Source organism: Peromyscus maniculatus, chromosome 3 (genome assembly GCF_049852395.1).
Source record: "Peromyscus maniculatus bairdii isolate BWxNUB_F1_BW_parent chromosome 3, HU_Pman_BW_mat_3.1, whole genome shotgun sequence".
Classification (NCBI taxonomy): Eukaryota; Metazoa; Chordata; class Mammalia; order Rodentia; family Cricetidae; genus Peromyscus; species Peromyscus maniculatus.
In genome coordinates, this window is record NC_134854.1 from 129007691 (window position 1) to 129022311 (window position 14621).

At 42.1% G+C, this 14621-nt stretch overlaps 1 protein-coding gene across 2 annotated transcripts in view; it reads right to left on the bottom strand.

Annotated features, from left to right (window-relative positions):
* Positions 1-240: 240 nt before the first annotated feature.
* Positions 241-14621, bottom strand: part of Il5ra (interleukin 5 receptor subunit alpha) — a 36294-nt gene continuing 21913 nt past the window's right edge. For both annotated transcript variants that reach the window (XM_076567487.1, XM_006974455.3), the window contains 3 exons: positions 6302-6395; positions 5280-5364; positions 241-1402 (listed from right to left, as the gene is read on the bottom strand). In XM_076567487.1, coding sequence (XP_076423602.1) covers positions 1316-1402; positions 5280-5364; positions 6302-6395 — 266 coding nt within the window. In that variant the 3' untranslated portion in view covers positions 241-1315. The remainder of the gene's footprint in view (positions 1403-5279; positions 5365-6301; positions 6396-14621) is intronic.

Consider the following 14621-nt stretch of genomic DNA (forward strand, 5'->3'; position numbering starts at 1 on the left):
TCAGCCCATTGCCCATCACAAAGACCTATGGAAACAGCTTCATATAAGAAGATACTGAGAGAGTACATTTCTCTACCATTGTAATGTGTACTGAGATAGAAGGCTTATAGGAAACCCTAACTTAAGAGAATACGGTTGAACAAGAACTAGCTGACCAATAAGTTGCCATGAAGGCTCTTGCATCAAACATCCCTTCAGGAAGTACATTCTAGATCCAGCAGTCACCTCCATAGCAGAATTGTGCTCAATGTCTTTCTCAGTTTATTTCCATAGTACCAAGGAAACCTTGATGAATGTAATCCTTGAACAAACCCCTGTCTTCTCTCTTAATAGATGATGTTTTTAGTGTGTGTGCATGTGTATGGCTTCGTATGTGTACATGTGTATGTAGGCCAGAGGTAAGTGTCAGGGGTTCTCCCCAGTCACTTTCCACCTTACCTTTTTGAGACAGTATCTCTTACTGAACCTAGAAACCACCCATTGGCTAAACTGACTGGCCAACAATTCCCATGGAGCCTCTCATTTTTGTTTCCCAGTACTAGGATCATAGGCACGTGCTGCTTGCACTGTTTTGTTTCTGTTTCCTTGGTGCTGGTTGACCAGTCTCAGGTATTTATGCTTCTTCACCAAACACTTGTCTGACTGAGCCATCTCCTCAGCCCCAGGCATGACGTCTTAGTGTACGTTTTCAGGTAGTTTCCCTTAGATGCTTACTGGGACAGACATACAGAACTGGACATAGTCTTTGTTTCTACCTCCACTTTACATCATCCCATACCACAACACAAAGGCACAGTTCTTGAAAAAAAAAAAGTATTCTAGAACTCAACGAGAAAAAGCACCATGAAGTTATGGCTCCCACTTGCTTTGGAAAAGACAGTCTTGAATTTGGGCTCACTCTGGATGGGCTCCACTCTTCCTCTCACTGTAGCTGAAAGTGCTGCTGTTGTCAGCTCAAACCAAAGTAAACACATAACATTAGCTTGAAAAACTGTCTCCTGTGCAAAATGTCCAAGGTGAGCCATGCAAATTGCAAACGCTGGCCTGTATAACCAGGTCAGGCAATACTTCATATACTGTGGGTGGGGAAACAAGGCCCCTGCTCTGTTGAATCCATTGTCCTACTGTGAGCAAGGAGGTATTGATGAGGCTTGTACAAGTTAAAAGATGGAACATCGGAGACTCATATATGTCTGGATGTGTTTCCTGGTAACCAAATTGAGCATTGTGTGTTCATTTGAAATTTCTTCTTGCCAAGAAATATTATTCCTTGCTTTTATCATGGAGTCCTGCATGAATTCTTTTCAGAATGCCATCAAAACATGGAATTTTCCATGACTTCAAATCCAGCCTCTTCCACACAACTTACAGCTTCAATTTTGGTTTCATTCCAAGCGGCTTTCTGCAAAACAAAATACTTCCTTACATGTCTTTTAGAGAACATCTCATCTCTTTGATGTTCTTTTGTTTGTTTTAAGTTAACTTTTAAAGAACAATAGTCTGTTTTGCAAATAAGAAAACTTAAATGGAAAGGAGAAAAAAATATTCATAAACTTATCTCCCAAATATACCCTACTGCTTCTCCTCAGCCTTTTTTTTTTTAACACATAAAGTGTCCTTTGCACTCATAATGAAGTAACAGGGACACACAGCTTTATCTTTATAAAATATATTACTATTATCATTATTATTATTGATATTCTTCCAATGAAATATATCCCCCTAGCTCTTGCATAAGTGTATGAATTTTTTTCTTTATAGCATCATATAATATTTTAAGTATATTTTGAATTTTGGGGGTCATGATGTTGTTCTGGGGATTGAACCCAAGCCTTGTACATGTTAGGCAGGTATTCTCCTCGGGAGATACATCCCAGTTAGATGTGGTCATATTCCACTCACCAATTACAATCATTTAATTTGAGGCTAGAGATGAAGTTCAGTTGGTAGAGTGCTCACCTACCATGTACAAAGCACTAGCTTGGATTAAACCCAGTGTGGAGGTTCATGTCTATAATCTCAGCACTTAGGAGATGGGGGTGGGAGGATCAAAATTTCAAAGTAATAGTAAGCTATATATCGAGTCTGAGGCCACCCTGCACTATATGAGACCCTGTCTCAAAAAATAAGAAGATTCTAGTAAAGTGGAGCATTTGGTTTTACTCTAACTTTAGATAACACATAAGGCTAATAACAATTAGAAATTATGTTAGAAATATCCCCTATAAAAGATCATCTTAGGGGCTAGAGAGATGGCTCAGAGGTTAAGAGCACTGGCTGCTCTTCCAAAGGACCTGGGTTCAATTCCCAGCACCCACATGGCAGCTCACAACTGTCTGTAACTCCAATTCCAGGGGATTTGACACCCTCACACAGACATACAGGCAGGCAAAGCACCAATGTACATAAAATAAAAATAAAAAGAGATTATCTTATTTTTCCCTCATGTCCTCATCCAGCAGATTTTTAACACCCACTCTACTCCAGCTATCATGCTATATATTTGGCATAATCTGAGAAACAAAGCAGACATGGTTCCTGAATTACATACTTTATATTATGTATAGTGGACATAATGTAGGGTAGCATCCTCTCTGGTTACCACTGGAAAAAAGTCAACTAGAAACTTATCTCCAATAAGTTTGAAAACTCAGAGTTAAATCTAAAAAAAAAAAAAAAAAAGAAAGAAAAAGAAAAGAAAGAAAGGAAAAACAAAAACAAAATGTTAACTGTCTATTGAATGTTGTAAAATAATCTCTAAACTGAAGTCTGAAGAAACAAAAACTTGCTTAGCAACAACTCCAGGATGACCCCTGTCTCCCAAGCCCCATGACTTTGAGCATTCCTACTGAGTACGGAGGTGCAAGTCACAGTGAGCCCCTAAATCCACTGTTTTGTATCTGTGTGTTCAAACAAGTGCTCTTGTTGTTATTATTCAGATGATGCAGTGTAATAGCCACCCACACAGCATTTGCAATGTGATTATTTGAAGTAATTTTAAGAGGATTTATAGTGTGGGGCAGAATGTGGAGAGTCTAAGCAAATATTGTGCCATTTTACATCAGGGCTTGACTAGCACAGTTCTTGACAACCACAGGGGGTCTGGGCACAAATCCTTTCTAACCCTCACCGTGAAGGATCAGCTCTCAATGTAGAGATTTATTTTCCAATAGGCAGGTGCTTCCCAGAGACCATAGTGCCAATAGCACTCATGGGCCTTCTTTTTCTCGTCACAGGGTCCCCATGAGTGGGATGGTGACTGCTGCCTTTAGGTGGAGAGGCTGGAACACATTGCTGCATGTAGTCCAGCTGTTGTGGTCAGCTCTCTACTTGCTCACATGGTATGTTAGGTTCAAACTTTAGACCATAATACTGGAAACACCATAGAGTACGTTTTCAGTCCCTTAATTCTCTGTGGCCGTTTCTCACCTCCCTCTCTCTTTTCCACAATCTTTCATGTAAAACTCTGCAATGGGTGCATAGAGTAAGTTATCCTGAGAAGCTAGGCAATGTGGACATTAATCCAAAAGCAGCTTGTCTACCCCCAAGTCATTATTCTACACACATGACTTGATTCTAATTAATAACAAACCAGAAGAGCTCAGAAAGGAAGCTCTTAAGCCAGTCCCATTCACCAGGCTCGGAATATTAAGAGAATCTTTCCGGACTCTCTAGGGAAATTAGAGACCAGCCTTCAGGTGCTCCATTAAGAGAAGAGGACAAGTGGCTGATGTGTCATATTTAACTTTCGTGTGCTTTCCTCTGCTACAACAAAGAGGAATGAACAGTGCCCACTCAGATGCACCCAAGTAGATCCACACAGGGCCTGCTCTTTTCCAAAGAACTCTAGATAAGCCAGCATGGGTGGACTCTACCCTCAATGAAGAAAACAAGGAACAAAGGCAAGGTAGCATGACTCTCGGGCCAGCCTCAAGTCTTTACTTCAGTAGTTTAGTAACCTACTGCCTATAAGTCATTCCAAACTCAAACTGCAAGGGACTCTAAAGAATTTTTGGGATTTACTTAAATGAACCATTTTGTTGAATTTTTCATCAGCCTGCCTTTTCTTCTAACTAGTCATGAGATGCTTCATTCACATCTATTGAAGAAACTTCTAAATTTGTTAAGAAAATTCCTTGATCTAAGTCAGAAGTCAGTGAAAGAAGCCCAATCTGACTTATTATCTCTTTTTGTAAATAAAGTTTTATTATAACACAGCCATGTTTATTCATTAGTGCATTTTATGTAGATACATGCTTTATAACAAGAAATCCTACCTTAAATGCTTACTATGTCTTTATAGGAAGAGTTTGGTGCCCTTTATTTCAATAGCCACTCTACTGAAAGATAAAGTCAAGTTGACAAAATGCAATAACTGATTATACACAGAAAATATTGCAATGTTGCTGAAAAAAACTAAAGAAGACCTCAATATATGGAGATGCTGATAATAGTATTAAGATGTTGCTTTTTCCCCAAATTAACCACAGAAGCTCAAATTTACCACAGACTTCCAGCTTCCTGCCTTTAATCCCAGCATTCAGGAGGCAGTCAAGTGGATCCATGAGTTTAAAGCCAGCTTGGTCTACATAGTGAATTTTAGCCAAGACAGAGCTACATAGTGATAACTCATCTAAAAAGGAAAAAAAAAATCCAGCTGTCTGTCTGCCCCCATCCCTTCCCACCCCTCCTTTTCCCCCTTAGAGAAAAATGGCAGGTGGGCTCTAAAATGTATGTAATAATTCAAGACTTAACCAAAATATCTTGAGGGAAAACCACTTTGGGAGACCTCAGTCTACATCATGTTAAGTTTTACAACAAAGCTATAGTAATCTTGATAATATTGTTTTGTCAGGATCTCATCTATGCCTGTTATGTACTAAAAAGGAACTTAAGATTTCCTGTTGTTGGAGGAATTACCAGAGATCAGTTAAAACATGGTGACTGTGAAACTGAAATTCAAGTTTAACTGGCAAGAGCCCTTGTCATTGACTAAGACTTTCCCTAAATGTAGAGACTATAATAACATCTATATCTAACTACACACACACACACACACACACACACACACACACACACACAGAGAGAGAGAGAGAGAAAGAGAGAGAGAGAGAGGAGACAGAGAGACAGAGAGACAGAGACAGAGTGAGAGTCAGAGACAGAGACACAGAGAGACAGAGAGAGATACATATAGGTATTGAGTGTTATATATACAGAGAGAGCTTGATATTCATCTCAGGGCACTTAGAATATCACCTCTTTGTGACTTTAAACATTACCTCATAGTCAGTCACTACCAGTAGATCTTTGATGTTACTCTTAGGGGCTGGAATTGGTGGAAATAACTTGATCCATATGCGACACCTGAAAACAGGGAAGGAATTGGGTGAGTGTAAACAGTCCTCTTGCCTAGATTTCTACTCATTGACCAAGTTGGTTCCTCGTGTAACCATCTTGTAAATTTGGATTCTCTGTTCGTTAAGATTTCTAAACATCTTATCATCATTGAAAACCTTGGAATGCTGCCAGGCTGGGATGTGGCTTCTGAGCTCTCCAGGGAAGAGGAAGTCCTAACTGTTTTACATCAGGCTCATTGCCAGGCCTGACTTCTGAAGATGAGTCGGCAGCATCCTTTGCTTGGCTTCTCATTCATTGCTCATTCTAGCTTTCCTCTTTCAACTATGCCAATTTCACAGCCCCCTCTCTTCTTTCCCTTTCCTTTGGACTGCTGCCTATCACCCACAGGCATCCAAATATAACATGTTAATGAGTTATTACTTATTAATTCGGAAGTTATTTCCTAAGTTGTTAGACTAAAACAGAACTTTGCCTTAGCAATTGGGAAGTGGGTGCATGCAGCCATTTGCGGGATGCAAGGTGGGACTTGAGATCTGTGTAGCCTTTAGAGAAACTGCATTTAACCTAAGGACAGCCACTCTGGACCAGGAGCCTGAAAGCCAGGAGGAGGTCAACCCCTGACCCATATGTGAAGGCAGTGTGTGGTGAATTCAGACTTCGGTGGCCTGCTGCCTTTTTATAGATGTCAAAAGACAAGCCAGTGTGGAAGGGGAGACTGTGAAGGAAAAGAACAGTGTCAAAAACCTCTACAGAAATGAAAATATTGTCAACAAATTAGAGGAGTGTGTGGTGGCTGAGGACTGTGCTGTGTCCTGTCTAGCTTCTGTATGCCATGTTTTATTTCAGCCTGACCAGCATGCTGTAAATTCCACCTGATAATAAGCATGGATGAGGGTGCCCACCACACTGCAAAGTCTGCCCTTGAATGTTAAAGAATACCTACACTCTGCAGATGAGTGAGAAGATTAACAAGACGAAGCAGGCGGTGGCTGGAAACACAATGAGATGCCACTCTGCCAAGGGTTTCTTCTCCTTTCCTGGTGAGAAGGAGAGAGAGAGGGGAAGCAAAGTCAGAACCAGGGAGAATAATCAAAATGATAAGGAGGGCAGCAGAGGGATTGGGTTTGAGTTGAAGGTGCTGGGTGGTGCTAGGCAAGGACAAGTAACTAAGCACTGAGCCGGTGTCTCCTGCTGAAGGAGCTAATACCCATCTCCCAGGGTTGTTAGGAAGGGGAAATGAAACCATGGCAGCAAGGCCTTTTAATTATTATTAACTTAAGCAGGATTAATCCAGCCAATCAACCAATGTTTTAGAGCCCACCACCACCCTGTATCACCTAAATACACTTAGAGCTTCAGATGAGTAGTAGGGTCTTAGGTAGAAAAGTTAAAAAAGCATAAGGCTACTCAATAACCTCATTACAGTACAGGGTGTGGGTGATATATTGTCACAACAGGGAAACATTATTTTTACCTACTTGGAAAAGAAACTTCTGGAGGAAGTATAAGAAAATACTCATAGTTAGCAAAGCAGGCCTTAGAGCCAACGAGGAGCACTTTAGGACTGTAATTATCCTCAAAGTACCACTGACCCTGATGCCCATTCCACAGCTCAGAAAGTAAAAAGTTGTCATTATCAGTCCAGGAAGTTTTCTGCAGATCATCCTGTCTTCTAATTTGTTCCTATTCTATATTCAGGGAATTCTTCTATGGGCTTTAAAGACTACATCAGACTGAGCAGGAGTGGGAGGTGCTTGATTTGTCTGTTTGATTTTAGGAATGCATACCTGAGAAATCAAAGGTCCCTCTAAATGGTGTTGGGAGGAGTAGTGTTCTTGCTAATCTGCCTTACTCACTTTCAGGGGAAAAAAAAAAGCAAATCCTGAGTTAAAGTCAGTTCTCTTTCCTAGGGAAAGAGCTCATTCATTCATTCATTCATTCATACATTTAGCAAGTGTCTGCCAGGCTCTTGTCAGGTATACAAGTTACTGTGGCACAGTGGTTGAGAGTGCATTTGATACCTCCCATCCTACAGCTTGGAGTCCAGCAAGGGAAATCTGCAGAAGGCGAATAATGACTCAGGCCATGATTTATTAATAGCTGTACTATGTAAGCACTGTGGTGACATTCAAACAATGCTACACTGGTATAAAAAGGTCCCAAACCTTGCTATAATTTCTTCTATAAGACAATAAACGCATATAAGTGGAGAGTTTGAGCACTTGTGACTCTCCCAAGTCTTTCAAAACAAAAAACAGACAAAAAAAAAAAACTGCAAGTCGTTCAAAGTTCACACACTGTTCAAGCATCACAGGAGAGAGCTGTCTGGATTTAATGCGAGTTCTTGCTTCTGCCCACTCTTCCCCGTTACATTCCCAGCATCCTTGGTCAGGTTTCACCTCTACCTTTCCAAAGCTTTCATCTCTTCCTTTATCTCTTTCTTTCTGCTTTCAAATATTCGTGGAGTCCTGTATCTTGACTAAGCTGTGACCCTGCTCAGCCATCTTCCACAGCTACCATCAATTACTTTCTTCTCTCACTGCCCAGGCTGGTATCTTAAACAAAGATTCAGTCTGCTACACTTTCAGACCTCAGGAACTACTTTTGAAGTCACTGGTAGTGTCTTCCTAGAAAAAAAAAACAAAAGATCCCTTGTTTCCTGTCCTAACTTGATGTCTTCCGATCTCTCCCCTAAATTTCTTCTTTTCCTTTAAGATAATTTTTGTGGCAGGGTCCCATGTACCCCTAGACTGGCCTCAAACTCAATATGTAGTGGAGGATGAACTTGACCTTCTGATCTTCCTGCCTCCAGTTCCTTAGTACTCTACCACACTTAGTTTATGTCATGCTAGGGATCAAATCTGTTGCTTCTTGCATGCTAAGCAAGCACTCTACCAAGTGAGGCACATCCCCGGCCCGTCCTTTAAAAAATCTTCTTAGCATATATTAATTGCTCAAAACCACGGGATTCATTATGGCATTTTCATATATATATATATATGCATTACATACTTCTGTCATATCTGTCCCATTGCCATCTCCATTTTGAATTCAAGCTGTCCACAGCTGAGCTAAGGGAAGCCACGGCTCTTTCCTGAGATGGTCCCATTCTTCTGTGGCACTTCCTTCTCCTTCTAAAATCACAGTTGGGCCCCTTTCAGTGCATCCCTTGACTAGTTCTCATCTCAGTCTGTTATTTGAGCACTGAAAATTTTGTTTGTCTGACCTACACCTTTTAATCCCATGAAACCCACAAAGCCTTTTCTTTTCCTGCCCCTGCCCTGACATGTAGCTCTAGGTTTACATTATAAAACCACCATAGCCCAAACTCACTTGAATCTTTTGCAAACCTAAGAATAGCCACAACCAAATTTATGTTCTTCATTTCATCGAAACTATTCTCAGCCAGGCATGATGCTGCATGGCTATAATCTCAGAATTTTAATGGCCAAGATAGAAGGATGGTGTGTTATAGCCAGTCCTTGCCTAAAAACAAACAACCAAAAATGACTTCTTTCACCAGCTTCTCCATTTCAGTCTCTGACCTTCCAAGACCCAAACCTGAATCCTTGGAGATACATTGTTTCCAATTTTTATAGCCCCTGTTCCTTTCTCACACTCTTAGTATACATGAGTTCTATGTACAATTATAAATGTAAGGCTACATGCTTCTGCCTCCTGCGTCTATCCTTGCTTAGTCTGGAGACCTGGGTTCCAGACTCGGCTTTCAGTGGAGCTGGACATTTGGGGGCTTGGTAGTCTCACCTCAAATCAAGTTAAAACACAGAATCCTACAAATCCCTCCCCCCACAGACATGCTTTTTTCTGGTAGCACTTATTCTAGCCAGGGCACCATCACTTCATTACATATCCTTTAAGCAAGACTAATTTTACCAAAGCAGTATATTTTTACTGTTAATAGTTTGAAAGTTAAAGTATAAAAATATGAAAGTTATCACTCTTAAGGATTAACTAAGAACTTATTCTCTACAAGTATTTTATATGTACTTTTTTAAAAAGTGACTAGACAAAATGTACACCTTTAATTTGCTTCCAGAAGCCACTGTGCAGATGGAAAAAAACTGAAGTAGAGAAAGGCAGTCACCTGAGGACACACAGCTATCTGGGAAATGGGAAGCAAAGCCCATGATTGGCTAATGATTCCATCCCTAAATGTAATGTAGAGTTCCAAGTCCATTCCTCTCCATCTGTAAAACTGAGGGTGTGCTATGTGTGCCGGGGCTTTACTTGGGTTATTTTAGGTGTCCCTTTACTCCATGTATGTAGAGATAATGTATTTCTTTAGTTAATGTATTCTAGATGTTTCTTTGACATAAAGAACCACACCACTAGCCCCCAACACCACCACCTTTGTTGCTGGATCTGCTTCACTGGAGAAAAAGCCTATTTTGTGTTGGATACATATTTACAAGCCTCCTCTTTAGCTGAGGTTAGCTGCTCTGCAAACTTCCAGTGTGCTTGACAGTCCCAGGCCATAGGTGGGACTGAATCACTTTATTAAAACCCCAAGCTAGGGCTAGAGAGATGGTTGAGTGATTAAAAATTTATACTGGCTTTGCAGAGGACTGGACTTCGCTTTCCAACACCCATATTAGGCGATGTAGAACCATCGGCAGCTCTGGCTCCAAGTGATCTGATATTTTCTGGTCACTGAAGACAACACACACATGTATGTACATAAACACACACTCAGACACACCCACATACATATACAGAAAAAGTCTTTAAAACCCTAAGTTTGTCTTTCCTTTTTTAAATGTTTTTGTGTCTGTTATAAGCAGGCCTTAGCACCCTGGGAATGGCAAGGCGTACCTGTCATTCCAGCGTTTGCGAGGCAGAGGCAGGAAGATAATCACAAGCCAGAGGCCAGCCTGGTCTACACAATAAGTTACAGGCCAGTCAGGGCTGCATAGTATGATACTGTTTGTTGGTTGTTTGTTTGTTTTCTCCTTTTAAAAATGTCATGAAATGTCATTAACCATGCTGTCTATTTGTTCATAACTATGCTACAAAGACACACAGCAAAACTTTGAGTCCTATGAAAAGAACAAGAAATGTTGTAAATACTATCATGGTCACACACTCAATAATTTGTGGCTCAAATTGTACAATACCCACTGGCCTGATATGCCAAGTCCTGATAAGAGTACCGTTGTCTTCTAACCATGATTACAAAAATCTTTTCAGTTATACCACTGGTTTATTCACCTTTCCTCTTAACTTAGATAAGTGTAGACTCTCAGTAAATGAGCAAAAATCAAGGAGGCAACTGATTTTACTTCATCCAAACTAAAATATAAAGTTCTCATTACATGGAAACTACTGTGTAGGAAGCCGAGTCATGGGTAGTGCTTGGAAAGAGTTAACCTGGCTTCTCCAGGCTCCCCTTCTGAATCACCATGTGAAGAGTAGAACTCATGCTCAAGGCCACAAGCATCGTGAGCTTCACCTCAAAGAGAATATGTTGACAGGTCAATCCAGTGCAAGAGAGCTTGTTCACATACTGTTGAATAAAAATGACTTGTCAATTACCAGCAGTTCAGTTATTTAAATTTTATTTCTACTTCTTTTCAACATTTATTTCTTTTATGATGGAAGGCTGTAGGTACCGAGGTACATGTGTGCAGATCATGGGACAACTTGTAGGAGTTGGTTCTCACTCTCCTTTAACTATGTGATTCTCAGGGATAGAACCAGGTCATCAGGCTTAGCAGGAAGCACCTTTACTTCCTGAGCTATCTCACCAGTTGTTTTATCAATGAGAGCAAGAGCAAGAGAGAGGGGGGAGAGGGAGAGGGAGAGAGAGGGAGGGAGGGAGGGAGGGAGGGAGGGAGGGAGGGAGGGAGGGAGGGAGGGAGGGAGGGAGGGAGAGAGAACTAATAATTATAAAAAGATGGATCCAAGCAAGGACCTTCTCTTGTCTGGCTGAAGGCAGAACAGCAAATCAGTATTTCAATACTCTAAAGTTGAGACATTTTCAGATGTCCTGGAATACATGACCTCAGAACTTTCCTTTCCTAATCTCATGGGCAAGACTCTGGGCTTGATCCTGAGACTGGGGCTTTAGTGGGGAGGGGATAAAAGGAAACAAAAGATAAGTAATGTGAATCATTTGTCTGACTTAAGGAGCATTTCTTACATGCTATTCATCTTGAAGTCACAGATGTTTCTTAAGACATTGTTGGGAATGGGGTCTAAAAAGCTAGTTTGTATATCCACCATAAGTCCTGGTCCCATTGCCAGGGGACCCACAAACACATCAAGCCAACGCAACTTTCACCCACATTCAGAGGGCCTAGTTTGGTCCCATGCAGGCTCCCCAGCTGTTAGTCCAGAGTCCATGAGCTCCCTTAGTGTCAGCTATCTCTGTTGTTTTTCCCATCATGATTCTGACCCCCTTTGCTTTTACAATCTTCCCTCCTTCGATTTAACTGAACTCCAGAATCTTGACCAAGTACTTGGCTGTGGGTCTCTGCATCTGCTTCCATTAGTCACTAGATGTAGGTTCTGTGATGACAATTAGGATGAACACTAATTGAGTGCAAGGGAACGCTAGTTCAAGAACCTTCTCCACCATTGCTATGAGTCTTAACTGGGGACAATCTTGTGAGTTCCTGGGGTTTTCCCAAGCTGCAGATTTCTCCCCATCTCCTTAATGGTACACTCTGTCAAGATATCTCTTTCATTGCTCTCCCTCCCCATCTCTCCCCTATGTTCTCACCTCCCTTCCCCTCCCATCTCCTCCTCTCTATTCCCCCATCTTGGTTTGCCCAGGAGATCTGTGATGCAATGCCTTACTCAGCCTTCATGCAGGAGGGAGGGGCTAGGTGTGGCCCCAACATGGCTAACAGCCTGTGTTGACTGACTACCCAAGAGAGGCCTTACCCTCTACAAGGAGGGGATGGGGATGGGATAGGGGTAGGTGAGGAGGAGAGAAGAGGAGGGGGGGGAACAGGGGTTGGTATGTAAAAGGAAAAAAATTATCTTTTTTTAATAAAAATTATATATAAAAAAAGAAATATGGCTATCAAAACAGAAAAAAAAGATAACTGATTCCTTCAAATTGTCCTCTGACTTCCAAATGTGGGCTGTGACACAGGCTTGTCTGTGACACACACCCCTACTCCCCACCTCAATACACATAACAATAAATAAATATAATTTAAAATTGTTGGGTATCTCCTTGCTTTTTTTTTCTTTTCTTTTCTTTATTTTTATCCTGACATGATTGGACACTGGATGGCCTGGGAATTGAACCGACATCTTCTGGAATATCAGTCAGTGCTCTTACCGCTGAGCCATCCCTCTCCTCAGGGTACTCTCTCACTTGCTTGTACAGAGATGTGCTTTTGAGAGAGGGTGTTGCATAGCCTGTCCTTTGGAAAAGCCCACCGGCCCATCTGCCCCATTTCTGGGTACCCTGCAGATCTTACCAACACAGCGTATTTAGAGAACTCAATCATATGGTTCAGGTGGCTTTGGTCCCCATGATTTTTGGCATCTCAGCCAGTGGACCTTAGTATAAGGAACCTCATGGAAACTCTGTGGGAAGTGTACACTGGGTAAAACGGATGGTGACAACAGAGGGCAGGAACTCTCTAGGTGATGATAGGCTAGCTTCCCTTAGCTGCCTCTGGCTGCCTTGGAAGCTCCACCAAATGACTCATATCTTGGTACAGCAGCCTCTCTGGCTCTAGAATTCTGTGATCTATTAGTTGGGACTGGGAGCTCTACAGAGGTGAATTTGATTCCTAAGTCTATTCCACCTTAGTCCATACAAGTGTGTGCTTTGACAGCTTCAGTATCGATTTTGAATCTGACTCTGACTCAACAATAGGTTTGAAGCAAACGTACTCATTAGTAAATTGACGGAGCCCTTCCAATAAAGCAGCCCTGCTGTGTTTTTAAACCAGCAGGTGGTAGGAGCAGTTTAAATGGTGTCAACGTGGTTGAGTAATTAAGATGGTGTCAATGTGTTAGTCTGTGATACAGGGTTTAACTAGCTTGCTGTGGCTTTCCCCTTTTTGGAGGGTGAAGCTGTTGGTGTCACTTAGGAAAGGTTCCCGATTCAAGCAAAAGTCAAAAGTCGCCTCCTGTGACTGAGCTTTCTCTGGCAGCTTTCAGGTGGGCTCTGCGAGATCAGCTGGCTTGAGGAGCCAAGGAGAAAATAACAACAAACCAAAGGTAGGGGCAGCAGAATGCCTTGTATAAAACGGAGACCCACAGGCAAACGCAGAAAGCTGTACGCTCCTGGAGAAGCTGGGCTCAGGCGAAGGGCGGTGCGTCAAGGCCATGGAGACTGCACTGTGTACGTGAATGACTTGACAAGCTTGGGGCTGAGTGGAAGCCCGGTGGTTTTCCTAACCCCGACTAGGTCCAGACGGGATGGATCACAATGGGGAAGGTACAGTTTCCTTCTCCTCTGCAGGCTTCCCATAAAGAACCTGTGCCTTCCAGAGCTCCCACAAACTCAGAATTCTTCCCTGTGAGCAGCTATGGAGCCTGTCTTTGCGAACCCGCTAATGCAGCAGCAGGCTGCCTGCCGAGGGTGAGGTAGCCTGCAGAAGTGAGTAACTCGGGACCGAGAGGTTTGGGCCTAGTTCTGTCTCTTGCTGCTGAGGTGACCTTCCTTGAGCTGTGGATTTGTTTCACTTTGCTTTGAAGCTGGGAGTAAGAGTGAACGAGTTAACACACGCAAAGTGCTTAGCATCTGTGCCGGTCCACAGTAGCCGATCAATCCACGTTTGTGGTAATTATGATTGGGATTAATGCATTGTGTCAGAGCAAAGGCATCGAGTTAATTTCCCTAGATTCTCCAGGGAAGACCACAACTGCAGAGCTGACAGACCCCTCAGGTCAAGAGACACAAACACCAGAATTCTGGGTACAAAGGAAGAAAGAGGTCAGAAGTCACAGCTAGTCTCACTCCTCAAGAATCTGAATTCAGCCGGGTGGTGGTGGCACAAGTCTTTAATCCCAGCACTCAGGGGTGGGGTGGGAGGGGGCAGAGGCAGGTAGATTTCTGTGATTGCAAGGCCAGCCTAGTCTACAAAGTGAGTTCCAGGACAGCCAAGACTATTACACAGAGAAATCCTATCTCAAAATAACAACAAAAAATTAAAATTAAAAAAAACAGATTCTGAATTAAGATGAACATTGCAATGGGCTGGCAAGATGGCTTCGTGGGTACAATAGCTTCACATCACACAAGCCTGAAAGCCTGCGTTCAGATCTCCAGAACC